The sequence below is a fragment of the Tympanuchus pallidicinctus genome, unplaced genomic scaffold (assembly GCF_026119805.1).
Source record: "Tympanuchus pallidicinctus isolate F22 unplaced genomic scaffold, pur_lepc_1.0 scaffold33, whole genome shotgun sequence".
NCBI classification, from domain to species: Eukaryota; Metazoa; Chordata; class Aves; order Galliformes; family Phasianidae; genus Tympanuchus; species Tympanuchus pallidicinctus.
The window spans coordinates 148700-175328 of NW_026294751.1; the positions used below are offsets into that span (position 1 = coordinate 148700).

The 26629-nt window shown below is 42.6% G+C and overlaps 4 protein-coding genes across 9 annotated transcripts; 3 read left to right on the forward strand and 1 right to left on the reverse strand.

The window, feature by feature from the left end:
- The first annotated feature begins 908 nt into the window (after positions 1-908).
- On the forward strand, positions 909-5249 carry LOC128088309 (fatty acid-binding protein, liver). Of its 2 annotated transcripts, none has more exons than XM_052698690.1 (4): positions 909-1040; positions 1837-2009; positions 2334-2423; positions 5043-5249. In XM_052698690.1, the coding sequence occupies exons 1-4, from the start codon at positions 974-976 to the stop codon at positions 5073-5075; spliced, it is 363 nt and encodes a 120-aa protein (XP_052554650.1). In that variant the 5' UTR covers positions 909-973; the 3' UTR covers positions 5076-5249. The 2 variants fall into 2 exon arrangements, with proteins under 2 accessions (XP_052554650.1, XP_052554649.1); XM_052698689.1 differs by lacking the exon at positions 5043-5249 and adding an exon at positions 3182-3292.
- A 285-nt stretch (positions 5250-5534) lies between these two features.
- On the forward strand, positions 5535-16138 carry SRSF10 (serine and arginine rich splicing factor 10). Of its 5 annotated transcripts, XM_052698685.1 has the most exons (7): positions 5546-5814; positions 7580-7684; positions 9376-9479; positions 11084-11246; positions 11532-11585; positions 11758-11859; positions 14923-16138. In XM_052698685.1, the coding sequence occupies exons 1-7, from the start codon at positions 5750-5752 to the stop codon at positions 14939-14941; spliced, it is 612 nt and encodes a 203-aa protein (XP_052554645.1). In that variant the 5' UTR covers positions 5546-5749; the 3' UTR covers positions 14942-16138. The 5 variants fall into 5 exon arrangements, with proteins under 5 accessions (XP_052554644.1, XP_052554643.1, XP_052554645.1 ...); XM_052698684.1 differs by lacking the exon at positions 14923-16138 and having other exon boundaries at positions 5535-5814; positions 11535-11585; positions 11758-13952; XM_052698683.1 differs by lacking the exon at positions 14923-16138 and having other exon boundaries at positions 5539-5814; positions 11758-13952.
- Positions 16139-16604: 466 nt separating this feature from the next.
- PNRC2 (proline rich nuclear receptor coactivator 2) lies at positions 16605-20456 on the reverse strand. The gene is made up of 3 exons (XM_052698688.1): positions 20298-20456; positions 19461-19666; positions 16605-18761 (listed from the first exon to the last, which is right to left on the reverse strand). The coding sequence occupies exon 3, from the start codon at positions 18741-18743 to the stop codon at positions 18318-18320; it is 426 nt and encodes a 141-aa protein (XP_052554648.1). The 5' UTR covers positions 18744-18761; positions 19461-19666; positions 20298-20456; the 3' UTR covers positions 16605-18317.
- A 2396-nt stretch (positions 20457-22852) lies between these two features.
- Positions 22853-26626, forward strand: CNR2 (cannabinoid receptor 2). Its single transcript, XM_052698698.1, has 2 exons — positions 22853-23038; positions 25028-26626. The coding sequence occupies exons 1-2, from the start codon at positions 23007-23009 to the stop codon at positions 26142-26144; spliced, it is 1149 nt and encodes a 382-aa protein (XP_052554658.1). The 5' UTR covers positions 22853-23006; the 3' UTR covers positions 26145-26626.
- Positions 26627-26629: the final 3 nt, after the last annotated feature.

Sequence of the window (26629 nt, forward strand, 5' to 3'; positions counted from 1 at the left end):
AAAAATAACTGTGAAATTGTAGGAAAAAGTTCAGCATTGTTTTTCCTGTTGAAATGGAAGAATTACTGATTAGTATGGAGTAATAAAAGTTAACTTAGGAAGGTCGGCAACCCCTGGGATATGGGCTCTATTTGAATTAAGCAATATAACTGCAAGATAGTAATTTAGTCAATGTCTTCCAAAATCAACAATCATTCTTGCACGGACAACAAGGAATATCACTCGCTATCTCTGGGTGAGGAATTCTTGGTGTAATTGGTGAGAAGAAAAATACTTCACGCATTCCACTTACTTCTTTAATTTTGGTCTCCAAGTAATGTTTTGTATTTAATTTTACCTTTAATGTTCCTGTGTACGGTGGCTATTGGAAAGAAAACAAACAACCCTACATTTAATACAGATTTAGATACACTTTACTGACATCTACTGGATGAAATCAAAACTGACTGCTCCAGAATGATTTTCTCTGCTACCACGAAACTGGAGTACCACAATTCCGGAAGAAGCATTTGTGGCTTTATTTCCACCACTTACGTTCCAACTGCTCATAGCGCATACACTATATGCTGTCCTATCACATGACAGTAATCATCTCACATCTAAATTATGCTATTGTATCTGAAGAAATAAAAAACATATTACAAATAGAAGTTGTATACAAAAATAAAACTAATTAATCAAGGCAACACTTTGCAACTATTATGAATAATTATCTGAGTTCAGTGACCCACCAATAAACAGAACATCCCAAAAGATTTGGTCAAGGTAGGACTCTGTAGAAAGCAGAATGAACGAGAGGTTATGATCATTGAGAGCAAATATGAGATTAATAAGTGTTACTTTGCTGTTAATAATTAGCTGATCATCTCGCAGTCTGGGCTGGTGTCACCCTTTCTATAAATAGCACCCGGAGGACCAGCCAGAGCTCTGACTGCTGGCAGCACTGCCCTCACACTGCGCCTTCTCATCCACAATGGCATTCAGCGGCACCTGGCAGGTCTATGCTCAAGAGAACTATGAGGAATTTCTGAAAGCTCTTGGTGAGTGTTAAGTTCTCAAATAATTTGCTCTGTTTGTGACACGTGCTTTGCAGACATCTTTTATTATAGTATTTCTACGTTGTTTTTTTCTTTTGTTTGTGTGATAAACTACTCATCAGTTAAGTCTATTATGTCTGATTTGAAAAAGAAAAGAAACGATGACAAGTCCCTTAGGAAAGAATAAGTACAAGTAATAAAGTGTCTTATTTTGGTTAACGCATGATGTTATAAATACGTTTAACTGTAACCAATTTGTTAATGGCTTGCAGATTTTCAGTGCTCTTTAGCAGAGGGGCACTTTCGATAGCGCTACTGATTAATGTATGTGACAGCTACTCAGTAATCTGTAAAGAATCAACTTGGTGGTTATGATTTCATGGGTACCACATAAATAAAAATGCACTTACCTTCTTGACAATCATGGCAAAACATTCACACTTGAGTGTTTTAAAGCATGTAATAGATACTCGGTAGAATTAAAACTCAGTTATAGTTGAAAAGCCCAGTCCTGCAGCGCGATGCCTACACCAACCCCTTACTGCTAAAGGTGGTACTTTCAAGTCATGCTAAAGACGCACTGAAAAAGTACCTTAAGGTCATTATAGTGCCAAAATCTACACAGACTACGTGGAACGGAATGCTATGTCCATAGAGAAGTGAGGAACCCAAAACAGCATTTGCCTTCAACCTCGCAGACTATTTTCTGTTATTGGTTTGTACATTCTGCATCCTGATTTGCTATTTCATATAAATACACAAATCCATAATAGAAGTCCTTTTCTGTCTTTCTTCACAGCACTGCCAGAAGACCTTATCAAAGTGGCTCGAGATATTAAGCCCATTGTTGAAATACAACAAAAAGGAGATGACTTTGTCGTGACATCAAAAACACCCAAGCAAAGTGTGACTAACTCCTTTACACTTGGAAAAGAGGCTGACATTACTACTATGGATGGCAAAAAGCTAAAGGTAATGTATTTCAGAAACAGGTGAATTTCTCTGCTCACCCTTATACTTCACTTTCTGTTCTGCAATGAGATTTGTTTTTACCATTTCCGTTAGCAAAAGTAAATAAATAAATAAAAAAATAGAGCAAACGCATGCATTTTGACCAACAGAAATTATTATTCTAAAACTCTTATTAAAATACTCCTGCTTCAATCAACAGATGCAATTACAAAGCATCGATGTGACCTGCATTTTTTTCCTATCTATGCTAGAGTCACTTCCTATCCATCTCCTAACTGAAATTCAAAATCTCCACTGTTTTCTGTTTTCAATCTGCTTTAACAGTGCACTGTGCAGTTGGTAAATGGGAAACTTGTGTGCAAATCAGAAAAATTCTCACATGAACAAGAAGTTAAAGGAAATGAAATGGTAGAGGTAAGTGATGGAAAACTATGGTTTATTAAATGCTGAATGAAAACACGTTCTCTGTTGATCAGCTCTTCGTGTAGGGTCTATATGTTCAAAGAATACTGGCCCCCAAATGACTACATTGCTTGCAGAGCTCTTAACAGATGTGTAAATCTGCAAATTCAGAATTTTAGTATTTCAGACTAATCGCAGTGGAAAACACCAGTGTCCCTTACTATTCCTGTTATAAAAACTGGGTGCCCTGAATGACTCTCTTTTAAACAACGCTTGTACATTTAATGCATCTTTCTTAACAAGTGCTTATTAATTGTTATGCTGGGGACAATTCTAAGCACTGAAGTGTGAATGGCTTTAGCTGTTGAGCACTGCATAGGAAAACCAAAAAAAAAGTGCAAAACACTATGCAAAAGAACCCCTTACTATTTGGCATGATGTATTTCCACTATGGGAAGTATATCTTTATGCTCCTTAAAACAGTGATTAAATGCAGCTGATAATGGCATTTATATTTAGATTACCCCTCTTCAGAACTGGTTTTGTTTAAAAAAAAGAAAAAAGAAAGAAAGTAACCAGAAACACTCTTTGATACGAACATTTTTCACATATATTTAGGCAGGCATTGTAATTTCTGTAACTAAACTCTGTAGAATGTTCTTCTGTGATAATCTGGGTTTATAAATGAATTACAGAAACTTCTAATGACTTAACTATTAATAGCTATCCTGAAGTCCAAATGAAAAACAAGTTGTATTTGTCATCTACAGACTCTTACTTTTGGTGGAGTTACACTTGTCAGAAGAAGCAAGAGAGTTTAAAGACAGATCACCTTCTTTGTGACATCTTTACATACTTAAAATAAAGTGCACTTTCCATAAGATGTGTCCATCTTTGCTATTGCTGTACAGTACAAAAAATAATGATGACTTTTACTTTTATACATAAAATCACTTCCTGTTACTGTAAGATTCTGTTTTCCCCACGTATGCTTACAGATCTCTTCTATACCCACAACAACTGAGGTCTCCCTCTCAGACAACCAAAGCTGGACATAGTTGAAAAATGCTGATTTACCATAGTGATCATTGAGAAGGGACAGAAGCTGATATGTTTCTCACTTCCTTACCAGATTAATAAACATATTCAACATTAACCGCTTTTTATAGGAAAGTGCCATGTTCTACTGGAAATTCTTTTCTCTCTATGCTATTCAGCAAAAAAATGAATAGATACCTGTTTAGTTGACCCACACTGGGACTGCAGTGAGAGCAGCAGTAACATCCTAAACGCTGTGAAGTATTTAACAGTCATTACAGAGTGGCCCCTCGAGCCAGCCTACCTGGATCCCTCTGCATCATCAGTGTTTGCTCTGCTTTGGCAGGGGGGTTGGACTCGATGATCTCTGGAGGTCCCTTCCAACCTCTACAATTCTGTGAATCCGTGATTCTGTGATTCCGTGCACCCTTTTCCAGACCTTAAATTCCATGTGAGTTAACATAACTAAAAACAGAATGGAAGCCAAGACGCTGATAAACTCAGGAAGACTTTTAAAGCATCAGGACTGCAGGAGGCCATGTAAGAGTTAGGCAAATTTCTGTCTGGAAACTGCTGTGTAACTGCTGCTAACCACACAGTGACATATGACAACACAACTGTTTTCCAACAGCATGCCTGCAGAACAGTGAAAATCTTCAATGATCAAATGCTCTGTTAGTAAGTTGTAGGATACAAAATAAGAGATATGCCAGCTTGATTTCTGAATGACTTTAACTAAGTCAGATCACTGGACAGAGCGCTTCCAAAGTTACAAAACCGTAATTCTTTGCTTTTGATTTGACATAAGATAGGGTTGACATTAAAGCAAAACGCACATATGTGTGTTTCTTTTTAAAATAAACACCTTTAAAATAAAGGTCTCAGTGGTGTTCATGGACTATTCAGACATTCCCTGCACACTTGAAAAGATGCTCTTCCTATTTGAACTCCTCTCCAAAGTTCAGGCTCGGTACAGGACTGCCAGAATCGAAAGGGGCACTGCACTCCAGACTGCAGATACATCACATGTTGAAAATATCACATACTAAAGCATATTCATTCATATATGGTATATAAAGTGATGTCATTTTAATTTGAAGGCACCAAAAAATTATTAAATTCTTCACAGTTTCCAGGACGTCACATTTCCAGCAACTGTGCCCATCCTGTCAATCCAACGCTCTTTTGCCTTGGGACACCAAGGATGTGGGAAAATCCTCAGCATGGTTCTGTTGGCAAAGCCACCCAAACCTGATGACTGCGGCTGAGTTGTGAGCTTTATCCTATCGCTGGCCGGTGGTACTGATCCCCATCCACGCAGCCGCCTTCTGCAGAGGGCTTCATTTGAATCTTGATGTTAGTACTATTTAGATCTTGTTGAAACTGCTCATTTGCAATTCTAAAAGCTCTAAAGGGGTAACCCTTGCAGCAGGAGTTCCTACCCTTCAACACTCTGCACCCTTCGCTGGTTTCACTGCTTATGTGTCTGCAATAGGAATTTTCCCCGTTTTACCACAGATGTTTTGTGTCACGCACTCCCACATAACTCTGGTCTCTAACGCTTTCCTGGCTCGTGTTCCTGTTCTTTTACAGCTCGCGTACGAACGCAGCCCCTTAACGTGCTGACACACGGAGCCCGTGGGGAGCAGGGAGAGGCAGGGGCTGTTCCTTTTGTGTCTGTGGGTCTGAAAACCCCTCACCACAGCAGGTCGCAACACAGCCTTCATGCTGCCTGAGGTAACGAATTCAGCCACAGAATGAGTTTATCGGCACAACGACCATTAAATGTCAGCCACAGAACTACCTGCTTTATTGTTCTCGTCAAACAAACGACTTAACTGAAGAACGGCCGCTCGCCTCCGCGCAGGGTCCCCCGCACGGCCCCCTACGGCGCCCCACCCGCTGCCACTTCAACAGCGAACAACAAACGGAGCGCCCGCGCTCCCCCATCTTGGGGCGGGAAAATACAGCCCTTCCAGGAGAGGTTCAGAGCGCATGCGCGGAGCCTGCAAGTGGGAGGGGTCCTCTCCCGCATGGGCCGCGAGCGTCTGGTGGTCGCATTCTGCGCACGCGTGAGTCGAAGCCGCACGCGCAGTAAGGGCTGCGCGGGTTTTGGCGCCCGTGGCTCCTTTCTGCGCGCGTTCTTTTTCGCGCGGAGTTCTCGCCGGAAGCCCTGCGAGAAGTCTCGCGAGAGGCGGCGGGCGGGCGGCGGTGGCGCTGCGTGCTGCTTGGAGGGTCGCCTCAGCCTCGGCTCCCGCCGCGCCCGGGCCCCGCCGCTCGCCGCCCCTCGTGCCGCCGCCATGTCGCGCTACCTGCGCCCTCCCAACACTTCGCTCTTCGTGCGGAACGTGGCCGACGATACCCGGTGAGTCGGAGCAGGCGCCAGCGCGGCGCGGGGGCTGCGCAGGCTTTCGCGGGCTCGCCAGGCCGTGCGGGACCGGGCCGCCCACCGCCTCCCCGCGGCGCCGCCCTCTTCTCCTCCACCTCGCGCTGATCGCTTCCCAGGGCCTTGCTGAGAACAAAGCTCGGCCGCCCCGCGGAGCGCCGCTACCCGGGGATGGGGGAGGGGGGACGCCGGCAGCCGCCAGGCTTTGCGGTCTGGACTTAAATGGGCGGTGCTGCCCGAAGGCGTAGCGGTGCCTTCGTTATGGACGTCCCCGAAATTCCGCGCGCTTCGTTCCGTTACTGCGGTAGTTGCCGCCCGCTCGTTCACGCTGGTTGTTACGGGCTGCGGCCTCCGGTGGCGCTCAGTGGGAGGGGAGAGACGGAAAACGTTTTTCTCCGTAATAATTATGTTGTAGCAAAACGTAAACGTACGTGCAGGGGCTTAGGGGAGAGATCTTCGCAATGAGCGAAAAGAATTAAAAGGAATCCATTGCACGTGGCTGTCGGAGTATTGGCGTTCTCCGTTCCGTTTCTGCGACGCGGCGGTTCTGCTGTTGGTGATCGTGGGTTTGGTGTGGCAGTCGTTGCGAGGTCTGGCTGTGTAAATCACAAGCCTGAGCTCTGAGACCTGCTGCCCGGAAGGTTGCACAAAAGGTGTTCAGTTAACAGTGGCGTAGGCATGGCTGAATGAATTAGGAACCTCATGACCGTAAAGAATATAAGTAATTTCAAATTAAAAGTGATTCTTCTTGCACGGCTTTTCTTTCTTCTTTGCCTGCAGATCATTTTCTTCTAGAAGTCATGGAAGAAGGCTCGTTTTCAAACTTCTTTTTTTAACTGACAGTGCTCCCTTTTAGGCTTTCAGTGTAAGCTTACTGTTACATGGCTCATTCCTGTTAGAGATGGTTCCATTGTGAGACCCTGAAGCTGGTTGTTATAGCTGCCTTCTGCTGTCATTGATAATGTACAGTGTAGTTATTTTTCCAACAAATGTGAAAGAGGAATAAGCATCAGTAACTCCTTGATGTAATATTGTGTTTACGTGATGTGAATGTTTCCCTATTGTCCTAAAATGACACCAGAAGATATGAGTAAAGACGTTCCTCTGTTGAGGAGACAGCACTTATTTCAAGTGCTGTCACAAACTTGTTGAACAGTTTTGTCTTCTGCTCTAAAGCCACATCTTTGGGACAGTTGACCTAAGGGCATGAATGGTTTCTCACTCCGGCTTTGTTCTTTGATGTGGTTGTAAGTATTGATTATTCCATAGAAGTCAGTAAGAGTGACAAAGTTATTCTTGTGCTTTTCCTTTGGACATTACAGCTCATGTTTACACTTTGTAAAATCAATGTTAATGATTAGTATAATAATTGTTAGATTCCTTTTTTCACTTTCTGCCCACCTTTGCATTGAACTGGCTTGGCTACTGTGTGTCACTTCTTGTCTCTGTTTACATTTATGTTGCTGAGTTGTGCTGAGCACTGATTTCAAAATACCGAGGTTATCCTAAGCATCCTGAACCGTGGTGGTGATCTTGGGCAGCCTGGCGCGTTGCTTTAGCAATGAACAGCTCATACACTTCCCCCAACATTATTTGCTACATGCATCTTCTACCATATAAAAAGATGAGTGATTGTAGATTTTTAATATATATATATATATATATATATATACACACATATATATAATTATTTTTTAATACCTTAAATAGTGGGAAGACATGTAAGATATTTGTGATATTCTAGGTCTGAAGACTTGCGCCGTGAGTTTGGTCGTTATGGGCCTATAGTTGATGTATACGTTCCGCTTGACTTCTACACTCGTCGTCCCAGAGGATTTGCTTATGTTCAATATCCTTTCTTCAGATGGCTGGTTAGTGAGGGGTGTTGAAGTTTGAAATTCAAGTTTGTGTAAGAGGTAACATATCTAAATGAAAAAGCAGTTTACTTTTGTGTTGTTTCTGATAAGTGTCTTATATGTGTCTCGTTATTTTTTTAAGATTAACTTTTCTCCAATTGTCTTTACCTTTTTGCAAAACTTAAGTCCAGTAATATATAAGCCTTCTTATGTCACTGAAATTGATATTATGCGATTGAAATGAAAATTTATCACTGATTCAAATACCAGGTTTCTATTATAACTGGTACGTAAGTAAACTTGCGCTTAGCAAACTGTGGCTAGTATTTATTGTTAATTTAACAAATGGGAACTGGAATCACTTGATCAAAAGCAGATTGTATAACAAATGAGGTGAACTTTCTTTAATATTGTCCCCTAATTTACTGTCCTCTGTTGTTGCCTCAGAATGTAAAGCTGTACAGTATTGGCGACCCCAAAGAGAAAGCATGAAAGAACCTTTAGAGTAGAGTTCAACAATTGAGGCAAGTAGACAAGCCAAAGACCTCTTAAGGATCAGGCTTGAAGAGAAGGGACAGTTTGGGAAAAGAAAAAATAAAGAAAAGCTGGAAGAAGGACAAGCCATAATGGGAGACAAAGCTTCGCTTTATCTGCAAAAGGGGGAAAAGGTTGTTTTTCAAAGTTAAAGATAAAGCCATCTGTCATTTTTGGCCAAGCATCTCATGACAAGTCCTTCTGACAAGCCCTTAAAGAGTTAAAGGTCAAGATGAAGTTGAATGGTGGCCAAGCTTAAAGGAGTCATACCTGATGTATCCTACAGAATAACAGTTTTTCTTCTGTTTGTCATGTAAGCAGTAATTTTGATGAATGATGCTGGTTTAGTCCATTGGCAAAACCTGTTACATTGTGAGTGCTGTCATAACTGTGGTCTGGAATGAAAGTGCATTCATTCTTTGGTAATGGAGATACTTATACCTGCCACTTGATAGTTTGTTTTCTGTGTAGATGCTGCTGCTGAACTGAGTTACTGTGAGAAGAAAGGCATCTGGCTCTTTGCCCCATAGCCGAAAGGTGTGTGAGTTAAAGTAGCAATCAGTCTCACAGATAAAAATTAGTAATTATTCTGTTCCTGAACGTTGGAGTGCAGGGGCTTCAGTGTATGCCTTTATCTCTGGCTGTTGAAGGTCTGTATGTATCTCCTTGGCATTATGTCATTTAAATGTAAAACAACCAGTGGACAAAAAGGAAAGCATCATCCCAATTTTAAAATTAATAGATAAATATTGATTTCTATTGTTTGTATGCCTAGCAACTTCAGAAGTAAGATTTCTTTTCAGTAAAGTGAATATAGTGCAGAAAGTTGAACCACCGTTAGCAAATAATGCATTTTTGAGAAGGATACAGTTTTCTTCCTTACGAGTGGAAGAAGAAGTTAGGATATTGCATAGCAATTGCTTGCTGATTGGTAAGTTCGTGCCTGCATTGTGAGTTTTTAATTTTATTATAGGAAGTCTCAGGTAATTGGTGGCTAATTAAAAAAAAAAAAAAAAAAAAAAGCTGCAGTACTTACTGCTGTGAACAAAACATTCAGAAATAACGGCCTGTAAAACTAGAAGATAACTGATTTCTTCTCAATACTGAATCTGTAAGCTACTCAAATTCTCAAGTACCTTAACACTGCCACATTTGAAGATGTCCGCGATGCTGAAGATGCTCTCCATAATTTGGACCGAAAGTGGATTTGTGGTCGGCAGATAGAAATCCAGTTTGCGCAGGGCGATCGGAAGAGTAAGTGCCTCCCTGGGTATTTCATCAGATCATGGCTTCAGCCATAATGCTTAGTGCCAGATGACGTTACCCCTGTTATTAATTGTTATGATACATTATTGCTGATATATAAATAGTATGTGGTTGTGGGTTTTTTCCTTTTATCAAAGGATGTTTTGTATTGAAGGCACGTTATTAATGTATCCTGGCTAATTAAAAACAGCTAGCTAAGTGTAACAGTCACCATGATCTAATTCTTGCTACTCGCTGAATGTACTTAAGAACTATCTGTGCAGCTGTCAAGCTTTTTCTTTTTTTCAGGAACACACTTTCAAAAATTTTCCCTGTCAAAATGAGTAACCCAATTTTAATGCATTGCAATGTTTATATTGTGGTTAAGTGTGTTCTTGATTCTTTGTTGATGTTTCCCAGTGCGGTCCGGTTTCCAGGATTGAGGTAAAATCTTCATTTTCATTTGGTTTCAGGAAAATTAATTTCAAAGCATCTCACTTCAACTTGAAAAATAAGTCTTGTTTTCTGAAGAAATAACTGTTATGTATTTTCTGTTACTTATGAATGTATTCATAAGTATAGGTAGATACAGATATATTAAAGAGAAGGAGCATAAGACATGGCTACCTACTGGTATAGAGTAGAATTATAATAGTCATGTGCAGCTAGTTAATAAAAGTGCCTTAAAGATTTTTCAGTTAAAACTATCAAAGTAGCACTTGAAACGTGCACAGTTAACTTTTACTGAACTCAATGGAAATGATGCTCTGCGCAGCAAGCATCTGTCCTGTATGTAAACATTGGGATTTCTTTTGAGTTTCTGAACAAAAAAATTAGCTAGTCTGTTTTAGTATTGTCAGCGGGAGCCATTAAATCATGGAAATGGTAGCTGTCAGTACAGGTAGCGCTCTGTACAGCGTGGTGCATTTAAATCTGTGCTTTTTTTGTTAAGAAAGAAGACTTCTGATTTGTGTTCTATCTAATGATTTTAATGTTACAGGGTGAAGTGCGTTGTTATATAGGGGAGAGGGATCCTTGTAGGATCAAACCTCTCTGTGTGACTTCATCAGTTGCAGCTTCTGTATAAGTTGACTTTTAATAATTAAGACTGTGGATCAGGTTTAATGCGTGGTACTGTGTTTAATTAATTCACTGTTAGCTGCTTAGGTACATTTAGGAATGCTGGGCCGTTTTGCTCATGGTTGAGTTTTTCAGGCAGCCTGTCACTCTTTCCAGGTGGCCTGAAATTGCATTACAGAAACAATTCTGTGTTTCTGGCTCTGTGAAGCATTCCACTGTTGTTACTGTCTGTGCTGTTTTTTTCTGTCTTCCTTTGGGTTGTTTTGGTGGTGTGTGGGTTTTCTGGGGGGGTTTGTTTGCTTTCTTTCTAGGACAGTATTACTCACAAGGCAACAATGCTTTTGTCCAGCATTTAAAGCAGCAAAATGCAAGTGGCTTGCTGCAATCTCTGTCCTTTCCATAAGCGCCTTTGCTAGAATCACTAATAGGTTCTCTACTAAATGTCAAATGTGTGGATAGCGGGAGTGCTGTCACTAAAAGGAAAGTAGGGTACTTAGAAAACTTTCAATGTTAAATGTTGTTGTTTTTTCCAGCACCAAATCAAATGAAAGCCAAGGAGGGGAGAAACCTATACAGTTCTTCTCGTTATGATGACTATGACAGATACAGGCGATCTAGGAGCCGGAGTTACGAAAGGAGACGATCTAGAAGTCGCTCTTTTGATTACAGCTATAGAAGATCATATAGTCCCAGAAAGTAAGTGTAGCGTGTGTTTGGCTTCAACAGCACAGCAGTCTCTTGGAAGAAAAACACCACATAGGCTGTTTAATTGTTAAAAATCTTGAGTTTTCTTTTTTTGTATTGTCTTGTGGAAGTTATGTGCTTGCATGCTGCATCAAATCAGACACTGAATGAAATGCTTTTGTGGTTCATCAAAAAATAACTGAAAAGCAAATGCATGCTAAAAAAAAAATATATTAATCACTTGTATACATACATAGGTATTTGTCACTGTTTGCTTTTTCTGATGTGCCTTTCTAGCAGTAGACCTACTGGAAGACCTCGTCGTAGCAGAAGCCATTCGGACAATGATAGGTAAAATAATTTTTACGCTTTTTACATTGAAAAGTAGACCATTGTATTCCCTAAATGTAGGTTTAAAAAAACGTTTCTCCTGCAAAAAAATGGTAAACAATTTTTAATGTACTAGATGTCTAAGAATAGTGTTTTTACATTCAAATCTCCTCTCTCCCCTTTATTCTGATAGGTTCAAACACCGCAATCGATCTTTTTCAAGATCTAAGTCCAATTCAAGATCACGATCCAAGTCACAGCCCAAGAAAGAAATGAAGGCTAAATCACGGTCTAGGTCTGCATCTCACACCAAATCTAGAGGCACTTCTAAAACAGATTCTAAAACACACTATAAGTCCAGCTCAAGATATGAAAAGGAGTCGAGAAAAAAAGAACCAGCTAGATCCAAATCACAGTCAAGATCACATTCTAGATCTAGGTCAAAATCCAGATCAAGGTCTTGGACTAGTCCCAAGTCCAGTGGCCACTAATAGTGAGTCCACGTTGGTTTTAGGCATGTAAGACTCATTTACACACAGTTCAGTTTACTTAAATTATCAGGAATATGATGTTGCAACAGTGCTAAAAAAATCTTTTCTTCGTCAGTTTTCCCTGTAGCAGACAACAATGGTTAAAGTTTAAAACAGTGTGGAGCAGCCACTGAGACAGAGGGAGAGAGAGAGAGAATGTCCTCTTGGTTACGTGTTATGGGCAGCTCTGAATTGATTGTGGTGTCTCAATGTATATTTTTGTAAAGATTTGCATTTTGAATGCTTAGATATCGGTGATGACTTGATTGGTCGTAATTTGCAACCTTGTCCTGTTCAAAATGTCATGCCCATAGCAATTGATACCAGTTTGTACTGAACAGTTAAACCAGCTGTTTAACGTGTTCTTTAACGCTAAACGTTGTGATGAAATGGAAAACTGGACAGCTGTAGCGCAACACTGACTGCTGTGAAATGCAGACTGGTAATTTTACGTTTTCATTGTTCAGAGGCAGGTTTCTGTGTTCTCCATGCCCAGTGACAAGTAGGTTTGTAAATGGAGCTCTGTGGAGAGAGATTTTTGAAATTTCTCTGCCATCTGGAGAGGTGGAGCTAGCGCTGCATGTACTGCACGGGACACAGCTGGTCTTGGAAGCCCGGTCAGAGGCTGTGCAGTGTTGTGACTTGTCAGGAAAGGGGCTTCACTGCTCTTGGCCTGGCTGCTAATACTAAATATGTGAGGGTTGAGGGGGGGGACCTTGAAATGGAAAATTAAATTCGGATTCCAGAAAATGGCAGAGCATCTAAATATTAGGTTGTGTGTATATTTTACGCAGTTTTTGTATCTATTCTAAATTTTAGTGAGCAGTTAACCATGAAATTGCTTAGTTTTCCCGCTGTTAGATGCAAGTAGATTGTTTCAAGTTGTGTGTGTACAGTATATAAGAACTCAGCTTTTATGCCAATGACTCCTGTGGTTAGTTGGTGTATTCATAGGTATAAAACTGTAGCCATCTCTCTTCTCGAGTAAAAAAGGCTTGCTTTTATACATTGAGAAATATTTAGTCAAGCAAGTCTGAATCACTTCTTCCTCAGAATGGATAGTGGTTTGGTTACAAAATTTCATTTTACTTAAGAACAAGTGTTTAAAGTTGGATATGAACAAGAGCTGCATCTCTAGCTATTTAGTTTCACTAATGCAGTGCATTTAGTAAATCAAATGTGAAAAATAACAAAACCAGTGTGTAATCTTAACAGTATTTCTCTAGAAGAAGGCAAGATATTTTGTTATGAAAATGGCTTTTGGCATTGTTTTTTTTTTCTCTTTGTCTTAAAAAGCCAGCATCAGACACCCGGTGTTCCATGCTGTCTGTGTAGTGAATGAAGACACAAATTTCAAAAAGATCATCTTTAGAGAAGTGTTTTAGGGTTTGGTTTTAGTGTTCAGCAGGGCCTTTCAAGAAATGCAAATGGCTTTTAAATGTTAGTGGCAGAACGTGCTTAGGGGATTGATTCTAGGAACCTTGGTACGTTTGATGGTGTTTCTAACTTTTTCCTTTACTGTTTGCAGTTACTGTTCATGTTCTGCTATGCAATCATTTATATGCACGTTCCTTTAGTTTTGTAGACTTTCCTGGATGTATAGTTTAAAAACAGCATAAAGTCTATTTAAAACTGTAGCAGTAGTGTGCAGCTCTAGCAGAGGAAAGTTGTGGGATTAAACTTTGTATTTCCTTTCTTATAGAGGCTTCTAAAAAGGTATTTTTATATGTTCTTTTTAACAAATATTGTGTACTACCTTTAAAACATCAATGTTTTGATCAAAATAACTAAAGACCCAGCTTATTTTCTGCTTGCTGTAAATTTAGCAAACATGCTGTAATAAAAAAAATGAAGGAAATACTGATCCACTGGAATTATTGTAGCTTTAGAATTTGACTCCAAAGCATGGCTAGGAAGAGCTGTGCATCCCCTATGGAGTAAAATCCTTACTATAGTATTTCAGTAAAATCAGGAATTTATCATTTGTTGCCTGAGTAAATATCATTTTCTATCTTTAAAGGGGTACTAGATGAAATAAGAATGATAAGCATATGCTTTGGTCTAACATATGGACATTTCTTTTTGGTTAACTTTCATTATTACTCGATAGGCTTCTCTATGGTTTTAATTCAGATATTAGTCACATTATGAACTACTGAAAATCAGTGACTGAAGATTCACATATAACCAAATTTCTCGCAATGGCTCATCGCCGTACATTTGTCATATTAAAAAAGTGCCAGCTGAGGTTCTCTAGCAACTTGGTGCTTAGAATTCAAGCTGCCTGTGGTATATACAAGTAGTCCTTTGTCAGCTACAGAATAAAAACTATTCTGAGAATCACTTGAATGCTTAGGAAGTGTAAGAGTGGGCTTACCGGTCACTGGGCTGTGGATATCAGTGTTGTGCATAGAAATGGCTTGCAACAGCAGAAAGCCCACACTTCTTAAGCTTCTATAAATGAATGTGCTTTTCAGAACTGAAATACTGCTTAATGGTTCACCGTTCTCTTGGGAGTGTGCAGTTGTGTTTTAATCAGCAGCCTGCAGAGGATTGCTGCACCTAAAGTCCACATTAGCCCAGCCAGAATTACGGGTACAACTACAGGGAGGAAGGGAAGGAGAACATCTTTGTAGTCCAGACTGTTTCTGATTTGTATTGAAAGAGTAATAGTGACATACCTTAATTATTGTGTCCTTATATTGTGTGCCTCAACATTTGTATATAGCACAGTTTTTATTTTTTTTTTTTTTTGTTTTGAAAATCCAATTCATTGCAAGTATAATGTAGTATCTGACACTTCTGATGGTTCTTTCTTTCTCTCCCAGAGGTAGGACTAAACTTTGACTTGACTTGTGTATATGAACAAGCCAGAAAAGCCGAACACAAACCCACGATGTTTCAAGAGTGCATGAATAAAGATGTTGTCCTAGTTCTTGCTCCCATGGAAAAATTGTGAAGAAGCTGTTCTGTGGGCCTTTCAGTTGGGGACGAGTTAGCAGGATGTGGCCAAAAGGGCAGGGAATGTTTATGCATTCATGCAAGTCAAGCCACAGCCTATCTAGATAACATCTCCCTTCCTTGATGCAGGTATCCCATTCCTGCTCTAAAAAAAACAAAACAGTAGCCTGTCTAGTGCAAGCTACCTGCAGGTTATGCACAGCTGGAATGCAAGAACATGCAGGCTGCAAAAGATCATGTATAAGCATCTTTCTTTTGGAGTCTCAAGAATGGTGGGAATTATGTTTTCTGTGGTAAGCTAGATCTTGTCATTCCTGCAAAATTTGTAGAATTGAAGTAGTGTGTAAAATTCTGCTGAAAGTAATGGCTGTACTCCAAAATATTTGCAGAATATTGATTTATCTCAGCAGTAATAGAAGGCTCTATTGGAACTTCTTTTTCACTAAAAGTCCATGCACCCAACTGATAATTAAAAATCTTAAATTTAGTGGTTAAGTAGCTGGGTGTTTAAACTAGGGACTATGGCAGACCGGTCTCTGAAAGCTAAATGTTATCCTTTCTGTGTCTTTTAAATATGTTTAAATGTGCAGTATAATGGCTTTATTCAAAGTGGAAATTTTCAATTTAAATGTTATTTTGAACTCTGCTCTTGGAAAGAGCTTTTTTTCTTTTTCCTTAATGTTTAGTCTGGGGTAACAGCTTGGAATATACTCAGAGGCCATCTGGATTGATAAACGCTGCAGCACTGCTATGATTTTTGGCAGGAGTGTTGCAGATAATGGTTTGAAGTACAAAGGAAAAATTCACACATTTTTAGGACGTAATCACCCATTAATATTTGCTGGTTTTCTCCATTTATCTTGTAACATGCTTAAAGTCTGTAGTCCATTGCTATAATAATTGTCTAGAGATGCTCTTACTGATGAGACTATAATAGGAAGGGAAAACTATGTACCCTGTAGTGTGTTTGATCAAAAGATGCTAATGTTTTATTCATACACATCCTTTCTTCTGGAGTTTTGTGTTCCATCTGTGCAAATAACCCTGTGAATTGGGAATAAAATGTAAAAGTTTTGACTATAACTTGAGAGCACCTTCTGACTTAATTAATACAGCTGTAGATTGTTGCAGACTCGTCACCAAGCACTGAAACAATCAAGGATGTTTCTCTTCTAGCTCAGCTCTTGAGCCAGCCACTTATGAGGTAACAGAAAGCAGGAGTGCAGCTCTGCTCAGTTACACGAGCTGCATCTGCTCAGACTGGGTTGTCTTGCTTGCGAGTCGCCTTCTGGAGCGGAGCCTGACAGAACTTCAGGGGGCGCTGAAGTTTTTCTTAACTCCATTGGAATTAAGAATTGAGCTCTGTGTTCATAAATCATGGGCAAGACATGAAGGGCAAGACATGAATGACAAGGCCATCATTCAAAAAACATCCTTCACTGCTGAGTTTAACTTCCAGGTTCCTCTGAGATTCATAGACTAGAGCCATGCAGTCAGTACTTTATAGCACTCCATAGAAAGAATGCCATCCCACTTTTCCACGACCATCTTAAAACACTTTTTGGGGGGTATTTTATTTTTTTTTCCACTTCAAATTTGTACATGTGCAGTAAATGACAATTTGAAATACAGTATACACAATTGTAACAATTGTACTCTTACAGCTGTAAAGGTCCAAATCAGAAAGACTTGAGTTTAAAGACAGCCACTTCCATCACATTTTGAATTGACAGATCTGTAAGCATTCAACCAGCTGCCACCACATTTGAATGCACAAAAGAACATTAAGAAGCATTCCATAATGTCGCCAAAATTCCCTTTTGAGTTAAACCACTTTTTCAGTTGTTATTGGATTTTTGCATAATCTCAGACTCTAATTGCTACAGTTCAGTTGTTTTTATTCTAGGATCAGCTGAACTGTGACAGCACTGAAATCAATATGTTGACACTGACCCAAGAACTGAACTTCACAAATTTTAGTAAATACTAAAATTCTGCTTCCAAAATGAAGCAGTCCTTCACTGTCATCAAACTATCCTTTGTGACACCCAATTTGATTGTAAGCACAACATTCAGAGCATAAGTATCTTAAACTAAGCAGTTCTGTTAAATTTTATTACAAATTTCTAAATAATTATTTTTTGCACTGCATTCATTTTAAAAATGACCCCAACACCAAGTAAAATGTACACATTCGCTGTATATTAAGTCCAAGGCTACAGCCACAAATGTCCTTTTGTGTTTAACAAAATAATTTTTTAATTATATTTTTTAGATCAGGCCACAAACTCAGCATGGTCATCTTACATTTACCAGTTTCTAAAAATACCTCTGTGCAGGAAAGCCCAGCATAAATTTACATATGCTACAAAGTATTACATTTATTTACATGGCTCTCTTTTCCCTATCAAACACTACGTGTGCCTACACAAGGTATCGTAACTTAATTATAGGGTAACCAACTTAGTTATCTTAAGTAACCACTCCAGCTTTCTTAAAATTAGCAAATGATACCAAAAAAAATTTTTAGAACTTATCAGTGCATCAGAATACAAATAATTTTTGGAAGATCTTTTTGGCAGTCACCTGGCAATGCATGCGTGTCATTAATTGGCACAGTCTACCTTGCTGAGGTTCCAGTGAAATACTGCTGGAATGAGACTGAAACACAGACCTCCTTAAAGTGTTCTTCCACCTTTTCAAGAACATGTAAAAATGTTTCCTAAAACTAAATTTTAGTCGCAAAAGTTTGAGTGTCAGACCTCAGAGGTATGAAAAAAATTATCTTTGCATTTCCACTGGCAGCTGGGTACAACTAGGAAATTCTGCTCAGAAGACTTTTAACTAGAAAATCTGATACTAGGTTAAAAGGCAGAGTACCTGACTAAAGCTTTCAGCGTGTTGGGTTTTTTTGCTGCATTGAGTTCCATAAAAGCTGGTCTTCCAATACCATTAACAAAAAGGACTCTCAATTTCAATTTTTAGGGACCGTCTCATTTACTCCTACAGTAAGTGGTGACAGTTTAGGATTTAATCAAATTAAGTATTGAGAAATTCCCTATGTAACAGCAAAATCAACAAAGTACACAACTTCTGAGGTAAAACACTGGGGATTTAAACTTCCCCCCCATCCCCTTCTCTTTCACTTATACGCAGCAAGAACATCTGGTCCTGTTACCTGTGCATCTGCAGTTCTGAATAACTACTCTCAAATTTGGAGGCCTATAAATTTAAATAACTGTAAAAGATTTAAAGTTCCATCTCAAGCCTGGACTTTAAGCAGTGTTTTAAGCTGAAATGTCATTATTTCTTTATCAGAAGGTTTAAAAGAAACAGGTACCCAGTGGCTCGGAGGCTTAGGAAGAACACTTGGTGAGGGTGGTTCACTAAACTTTGCTCCAGCATAGTTCTGACTGGCTTGAGGCGAGAAAAACAGCTTACAATTTGATAAATTAGGACTCCAATTTTGATTACAGGGGAAATCAACGCTGTTCTTTCCTGCCTTCTGCATGGCCTGCCATGCACCGGACAGTGAGTTGCATCCATGTCCTCTTTCTTTCTTCATATAGGTTTTCTTCATCTGTGAATTTTGGTCTTTATTCTTCTGCCTGTTTTTAAGTTGTTGATGGTTCTTGGTAATATTTCTAGACTGGGGAACCTGAACGTTGAACCTCTCTCCACCACCCATTTTCAACTTAAATGTCACCTGTAAAGAAAGGGAAAAGTTTGGATTTTTCTTTTTTAAACCCAGGAAAACTGATGTGTCTTAACAATTCTGCTGCTAATGGCTGACCTGCTGGTCATCATGCATTGATCCATCCTGTACACAGACCACTCCTTTGTGTGCAGACCTATACCAATGCGCACCTTTGTCTACCTATTTATGAAAAAGCTGGTCCTCTGGACAGTCCAACCACTGGACGTGCCACCACTTCTTCCCTAACAAATTGTGCTACGAGGAAAATGTGAAAGTTTTACTGTTCGCAAAACACAATATCAAATGAAAAGTGTTAGTATTTATTATTCTTTAAGACATTTAAACCAAACCTGTATTATACTTAAGTGATCTGGGTGAAATCTGCACTGATAAAGCATGCCCCAGTCTAAAAAAAGACTATTTTGATTCCTGATATTCCTAAGTAGTTACACAGTCAGTCAAGGCAAAGTAGAGATCTACTTTCCAGAACCGATTTTTCTGGAAGGAGACAAGGAGGTAGCACACAGAGGCAGACCAGGGCACACCTGTGGAATACAAACTAAAAACCTAAGTGGACTAAAACACACTCAAGTGTGAAGGAGCCATTTGTAACTGGATCTCTGAAGGAAAACCAAGATGCTGCCACATATCTGGCACCTTGATGCTGACTCTCCTGCAGTCATCCTATTTCCTCCATGTCTCATTTACCTTTCAGTAGTCTTCTCCGATTCGACTCTCTCCAATTCTTGCCCCCTTTCTTGCTTCCAAGCCTGAAAGAGTAAGTGCTGCCTTTCGCTACACTCCTTCCTTTGGCTAGGAACAGAAGTTTTCATGGGCCGATCCGCTGTATTCAGCCAGGCAGCCGAGCCCAACATCGGATTCTCGGCACTAAACTCCAAGGGGAGAAGTCGCAGCTGCATAAAAGAGAGTCTGAAATCAGGCACAAGAACAACTGTTTTCCCTTTCAAGTTTGGAACTACAAAAAAAAAGTTATCAAAAGAAGATAAAATTCACGGAATTAGCAGTCAGTTGTGTCCCTCTTAGTTGTTAATGCTGAATATACATTCGAACCTGGCAGCACTGGTTTTATTTTATTTATATTAACCTAACATCGCACTTAGGTTTACACAGAGAACAGCGTTTTTCCTGTACTGCTGACATCTTAGTCCAATGAGCATTTTAATTAAGGAGAGACGATCAAGACCCTCATCCTTGGTCTCATGGAAAAAAAGTCAAATCCAACGGGAAGCGCCCCGCGGGAGGCCGAGGGCCGAAACCTGACGGCACGCAGCGGGCGCAGCTCGGACCGCACCGCCAACCCCCACCACTGCCTCGGGCCGCTTTCCCGCTTTTGTCGGCCCGTCGTCGTTCCTCGACAGCTCTTAAACAATTTCTCGCTCGGCCCACGGCTCGCCCTCTCCTCAGCTCCGTTCTCAGGGGCCGCGTTCCCCTCTCCGCCCCCGCCCCCGCCCCGCTCCCAACAATGGCGCGGCGTCGCGAGCACAACATGGCGGCCCTCAGCCGTTCCGCAGCGCCCCGCCTTACCGACTTCTGTCCGTGCCGTCCGTCTGTAGCCACAGACGCGAGCGCAGGCCCTTCCGAACCGACCCCGCCGCTCACCGCTGTCACTTCCCCGAGCCCCCGCGCAGCAAAACCCAACCACACCACCGCTTCTCCGTCTCCCACACAAAATGGCGGTCGCTCCCGTCGCTTTTTAAAACCTCTTCCCTCTCCATGCCTCCCAGGTCACCGTGCTCTAACCAATAGTAGCGCGTTGCGTGCTCCCTACAGCCAATGAGAGACAAGTCCCGCCCACCGCCATGACGGGGCGGGGTCCGGTTCGAATCCCCGCAGCGCGGGAGCGGCGCTTGGCGCCTGCCCGGAAGCGGCTGCGCTCCGCGTTGGCACAATAGCCGGCCGGGGGCCGCTCCCTTTTCTCCTATCGTTCTATTTCCTGGCACCTACTGTTATGTCTGAGGCCTTGCGGTGGTTCTCTGAAAACTACAATGCCTGCTGTAACCGAGCATTTCAGCCTCGGAAGTGCCCCAGCCACCTCAGACACGGCCTGTGCTGCACCACTTAGCTCTGGTTGCGATCGGTGCGTTCAGGTCAGCAGAACCATCAACTCATGGGGCCCAGCCCCGCGGCACCACCTGCACTGAGCTTTCAGCAGTGGAAGAAAGGAACAGAAGCTGTGGGCACACGGAGCTCCAGGTGCTGCTGCATCCTTAAGACCCAACACAGACCTCGGTCCTCACCAGGGATCTGCCTTACTCAGCTCTTCTACCACACTTCTACAGCTGTGACAACTGAATGAGGCTCTTCCAGCCATAACGCCCTGGTCCATACCACCTGTCCCTCAGACAGGACGCTGCAGGAGACAACATTTTTCATAAATGTTCCATTAAATCCTCAGAGCTTCATTAGCCCCAAAATGAGATGCTCCCAGCTATTCACCATCTCGCAAAGCCTGTTGGGACATACAGCAGTAAGTCACAAGAGCTCATGAAAGCCCTCAGCCCACTTAAACCAACTGACTTTTCATCCTATCAGCAGGAAAAGCATTTCCACCCTTGCAGTGCAGACAGAGGAGTTCTCAGAGCAGCTCCCTTTGATGCAGGCACTGCCTGTGGGAATGGAGGGTGAGCCCAGCATGCTCTGCTTCTGAGCCACAGTATGCAGAAAAAAATAATGCTGTGTTGTTTTTTTTCTTTTTTTTTCCTCAGTGTTTCTTCAGAAGTACTGTCTTGTTGGTGCCTGGGCGTGCTGCTACGTTTAGTTCTGCTAAATGAGATTGATGCACTGAACTCCCCAGGTGATAGAAGCAGACCTTTAAGCGCAGCAGAGCAGGGGGTGCTCCAGCAGTGGTGCTGTGGTTGGTTCTATGCTTGTTCAGTGCCAGCTGACAAAACAAACAAACAGGAAGAGGGGAAAAAAGAAGAAAAAAAAAAAAAAAAAAGCAGAAGGTGACTTTTGTGGGAACATAGAATTGACCACTGATCTCAGCAGTTGGCATGGAGTGGGGAGTTTCCAAGCCAGGGCTGCTCGCAGCTGTGCTAGCTGCAGATAAGGGAACAAACTCAAGCTGGAGGTGAACACAAAGTCCTCAGGCTATCGCAGTCATTCTGCCAAGGCGCATCAAAGTGCAGGTCGGACCGTGCTTCTGGATGTGCTGCGGAGAAAACGTTTCTTTCCTCCGAACCGTGACAGAAGAGCAGAGCAGGCCGGGCGGGGGCAGCCGAGCGCCGCGCACCGCAGCCGCCCGCTATGGGGCAAAATCCTTCGGTTTGGGAGCAGACTCTCACGTTCCCACCATTGCGATGCCCGTGGGCTTCCAGGGGCAGCTTTGCTCCGCGTCACCGCCTCCCGTCCCGGCTCTGCAGCACAGATCCTGCTGCACGGGCAGCCCCAAGCAGTGGGAGCTCCGCCCTTGTTCTCTAGGCCATGGTCTGTCCTGTCTGCAGGCCTTATTGTGTCACTTAGGCTATTATCTTTCCCTGCCATTTACAGTGAAAATACAACCTTACTCTTCTGGCATCAGCAGAGCGTGTTGGTGCACAGAGAACTGGCCCCAGTGGCACAGAGAGGAGGATTCGTGCTGTGAATGGGGCCCAAAGGCTCACATAGCAGTTCCCCGTGTGTGACAGCTGAACATAAATTATCTGCCTTCTGATTCTTTTCCTTCCCTTCCTCTTCCATTCCCTCATAGAAATCAGGAGAAGATACTGGAGGTCTCTTGCCTCAAAACTGCGTGAGCATAGCAGAACCGGGGGGGATTGGGCACATGTGAGTATGGCTGAACAAGGTGGCATTCATGGCCAGCAGAACACAGACACAGAGGGGAAGTGGGGAAGGAAAGAACCACACGCTCACTAAAAGAATGCGAAAGAAAGCAAGAAAGGATGCGTACTGATGGGTTTGCAGCACTGATGGGTTTGCAGCACAGGAGAATAACACGTCATTATGCGTGGAGCCCAGATGAGAGCAGAAGAGCTGTGAAAGAAGGGGGAAGCAGTTGCAGCTGCAGGAGCTGCCCTGGGCTGGAGCTGGGAAGGCCCAGCCACAGGAAGAGGTGAGAAGCAAGCCCCAGCCCCAGGGACGTCCCATAGCGCACCATCCTTTCTCAGGGTGAAGCATCATTCGCTTACTTCGAGCCACAATGCTGATGTGGGGGAGAAGTCTGGTAATATTCAGGACTAACTGCACTGTGTAACAATTTTTGTTTTGTTTCCTTTTTTTTTTTTTTTTTTTTGGATGAATGCTTTCTTAACAAGAGCAAAAAGGAGGTAAGTGTTTCAGTGAAGACTGACTCTTTACAGCTGGTTTTAAAAAATATTTACGTTAAATATACTGGGGAAACTTCCAAATGCTTTTTAAACGTGAGTGGTGCTGAGCTCTGAGGCCAAGCACTCTGCTGATTGATGCTGTGTTTGGCTCCCTGTGGGAATTCAGTGGAGCACTGCTCTGCCATGTCGTGTGCTTCATGCTGGCACAGTGTTGCAGCTCTGCAGCAATGCACTAGTGTGCTTTGGACACTGTTATTGCAGTCACACGTGGGCAAATAGTGACTGAAAACAAATAAAGCAAATAATCCTCAACGTGGCACTTGTGCCATAGAGTTTTTAATGCCAGGAAAATAACTGCTGGGCATTTCTTAATGTAGCTAGAGGGACTAGCCAGAAGGAACAGTTACTTCCAAAATAGTGCCAAACTGTGCAAAGAAGTAGAGCTAGGGCTGAGCAAGGCCCTGTGCCTTCCCTTGCAGTCACCAGAGTTGGAAGGAGGACTGGGGGGAGTTCAGTCCAAACTGCAGAAAGCTATCCTTGTCTGATATCCAGCCTGAGACACAGCAAATATGAGAAGAGGAGGTCTGGGCTGCCTGGCTGATGTCTACAAGCCCAGCACAGTGGCTGCATTTTGAACCTAAGGGCTTCTCTTAATTGTATCAGGTTAATGGAGGAAACTGTCCTAGAACAGTCAGTATGGTGGTTATTTTGCCACTATAACCAGTTTCTCCTGATGCAACACTGCACAGAGGACAGCGCTTTGCTTACCTACAGGCACTTGCTTTTTGTTCAAGTGGTTTCCCGTCTCCTCAGCGTAGAGTCATAGAATCATTAAGGTTGGAAAAGGCCTCCAAGATCATCAAGTCCAACCATCCACCTGTCATTTCCCCACTAGACTGTGTCCCGTAGTACAATATCTAAACATTTCTTGAACACAGCATTGTAGTGTTCTTTGGACACTACATAAATGCAGGTATGGAGAATTTAAGAAAGGGAAAGCCGTTTGCAATTAATAGATATCAAAGTAGAGTTTGCTTAAGTGATGTCTTGGTTTGGATGGCAAGGTTTTGCTGAGGGAGTTTTGGGTCCCCAAGGGCCCTGGTGAGTCCCTAGATGTGTGAAAACCCACCTGGCTGCACAGTGCACTCCTCTGGGGAGACAAGGGCTGTCAGATTTGATAATGGCATCGAGCAACTACTGCTGCATTTGTAGTGTTCTGTGAAGAGCTGCAGGAAACATGAGATGCTGAAGTTGGAGTGCAATAGCTGTGGTCCTGTGTGGTTGCCCTGTGCCAGAAAACCTGACGTAAGAGGAGAGCAGCTTGCTGCAATGCTAAGCCATATTTCATCCCAAGGTCCAGAACTACTCCAGTCCAATACGCCAAGAAATGCAAATCAGGATCAAAATGCTCTGGGTGTAACAAGCAACTGAATACCCTGCAGCTGCCAATGTGTTTCCCAATGGGCAGGTGGGAGGAAAGTGTGGGGTCAGGGTCTTCTCAGTGGGTTCTGCACAATATCACAGGCTGATGGGTGTTTGCAGCTGCTGCAAAGCACAGGAACAACAGCAGCAGTCAGAGGAGTGGGTACTCAGTGGGGAAGGAAGTAATGGAGACAAGTACAAACATCTCTTGCTGCTTAAATGTGGTGGATGTGGTTTTCTAGAGTGTTGGTCACTGCTATCTGTTGTAGCCTCCAAAGACATCTGCTGTCCTTGATGAATGAGAACAAGCTCTTCGGTGTGGTAAAAATGAAGGGATCTGAATGCATTAAACTGCAGAAGTGTAGAGAAAAATGGGACTTGACTGCCACAGCATGCACTGAGTTGCTCTGCACCCCCAGCAGGCATTTCCCCATCACACTACATTTCCTTGAGAGTAGGTTGCAACAGGATCATCTCCTTTTGTGTAAAAGGAGGGATACCACCAAGGGAACTGAATTTACTAATTGTAGTGTTCCTATCCTTCACCTTCCCCTCAATCTTTTTCAGAGCATTTGGAGTACAGAAAACCAAAACTCTCCCTGCACGTTCCTGGCTCCAGTTAAGTATAATGGATAACTGTGAGATGTATGAAAATACCTCCAAATGCATTGCGAGCTCCAAGAGCATGGAATGCTTCATGGTGCTCAGCACACAAGCACAGAAGATCAGCATTGCCACACTTTGTGGCCTCTTTGGAATACTGTGCATTTTTGAGAACTGTCTGGTGCTTTACCTGATCTTCTCCTCCTCTGGCACAAGGAGAAAGCCTTCTTACATCTTCATCAGCAGCCTGGCCTTGGCGGACCTCTTGGCCAGCATCATCTTTGTAGGAAGTTTTGTTAACTTCCATGTCTTTAATGAAACTGATTCTTCTAAAGAATTGTTCCTGCTGAAGCTGGGAGGGGTGAACACATCTTTCACGGCCTCCCTGAGCAGCTTGCTGCTAACAGCCCTGGACCGCTACATCTCCATCAGCCGCCCCTCCAAATACAAGCTGCTTGTGACGAGAAAGAGAGCGTGGACAGCGCTAGGAGTGCTCTGGCTGGGATGTGTGGCCAATGCCTTTCTGCCTCTGATGGGCTGGAACTGCTGCACACTCAACTCAGCCTGTTCCGAGCTGTTCCCTTTTGTGGACAGTAATTATCTGTTCACTTGGATCTGTCTTGTCTTGATTTTGCTGGGGTGTATTGTCTGCGCTTACTCACATGTGCTGTGGAGGGCTCACCAGCATGTGGCATACATGGAGAAACACCAGGTGCATGCGGGAAAGCAGAACGCCAGGATGAGGATGGACATCATGCTGGCCAAGACCCTCGTCATGGTGCTGACCGTCCTTGTGCTGTGCTGGTTGCCGGCCCTAATTCTCATGATTTACAGCATCTTTGTAAGTCTGAACAATCACCTGCGCAAGGTGTTTGCCTTCTGCTGCACCCTCTGCCTACTCAATTCTATGGTGAACCCGATTATTTATGCCCTGCGGAGCAAGGAGCTGTATTCCTCCCTGAGGATGCACCTTTCCCGATGCAGGAGGCAGCTGAGGACCTCAAATGACAGCCCGGAAGCAGAGAGCGCTCGTAGGTCCTCCATGATGGAGACCGTCTGTGAGGACATACATGCCATGTAGGGATGCAGTGCCAGGAAGTCTGAGCTCAGCTGGAGTGTGGATCATTTCTCTTTCGGATTGTTTTTATTTTCTGTCCTTGTAGAAGTCCTGGGAGATGACAGATCGGGTTGTGGAGTCAGCTCCTACTTACGCTTTCTTAGACACCGGGACACAAAATGCCCAGACCTGTACAGACTGCCATTCCCAGGGCTGCCAAGACCCGGTGCCATGCCATGGTGTGCTGCACACAAAGCAGAGGGTGATGCCATACCTCGGAACAGCAAATCCTGTCTGCCTGCCAGTAGCTACCTGACACTTTTCCTTGTGCTCAGTTATGTCTGCCTCAGCATTTCACAAAATGTTGTCCCAGCCCTTTGCTTGGCACGGGCAGAGTTACACAAGCACTGCCAGCAAAGCTCTAGCAGCACATCACTGCATAGTAACAGTACACCTATTTATTCCTGCCTTGCAGACTTACAGAAACTTAAATCTCAGCCACAAATTGT

Excerpts from the sequence above, each read along its gene's own strand:
- LOC128088309 (XM_052698689.1), top strand. The coding sequence starts at position 974 with ATGGCATTCAGCGGCACCTGGCAGGTCTATGCTCAAGAGAACTATGAG. Across the intron at positions 2,010-2,333 it reads TGGATGGCAAAAAGCTAAAG|TGCACTGTGCAGTTGGTAAA; the intron begins GTAATGTATTTC and ends CTGCTTTAACAG. Across the intron at positions 2,424-3,181 it reads AAGGAAATGAAATGGTAGAG|ACTCTTACTTTTGGTGGAGT; the intron begins GTAAGTGATGGA and ends TGTCATCTACAG.
- SRSF10 (XM_052698683.1), top strand. The coding sequence starts at position 5,750 with ATGTCGCGCTACCTGCGCCCTCCCAACACTTCGCTCTTCGTGCGGAAC. Across the intron at positions 7,685-9,375 it reads AGAGGATTTGCTTATGTTCA|ATTTGAAGATGTCCGCGATG; the intron begins ATATCCTTTCTT and ends TAACACTGCCAC. Across the intron at positions 11,247-11,531 it reads AGATCATATAGTCCCAGAAA|CAGTAGACCTACTGGAAGAC; the intron begins GTAAGTGTAGCG and ends GTGCCTTTCTAG.
- CNR2 (XM_052698698.1), top strand. The coding sequence starts at position 23,007 with ATGAATGCTTTCTTAACAAGAGCAAAAAGGAG. Across the intron at positions 23,039-25,027 it reads TTAACAAGAGCAAAAAGGAG|AGCATTTGGAGTACAGAAAA; the intron begins GTAAGTGTTTCA and ends AATCTTTTTCAG.
- PNRC2 (XM_052698688.1), bottom strand. The coding sequence starts at position 18,743 with ATGGGTGGTGGAGAGAGGTTCAACGTTCAGGTTCCCCAGTCTAGAAAT.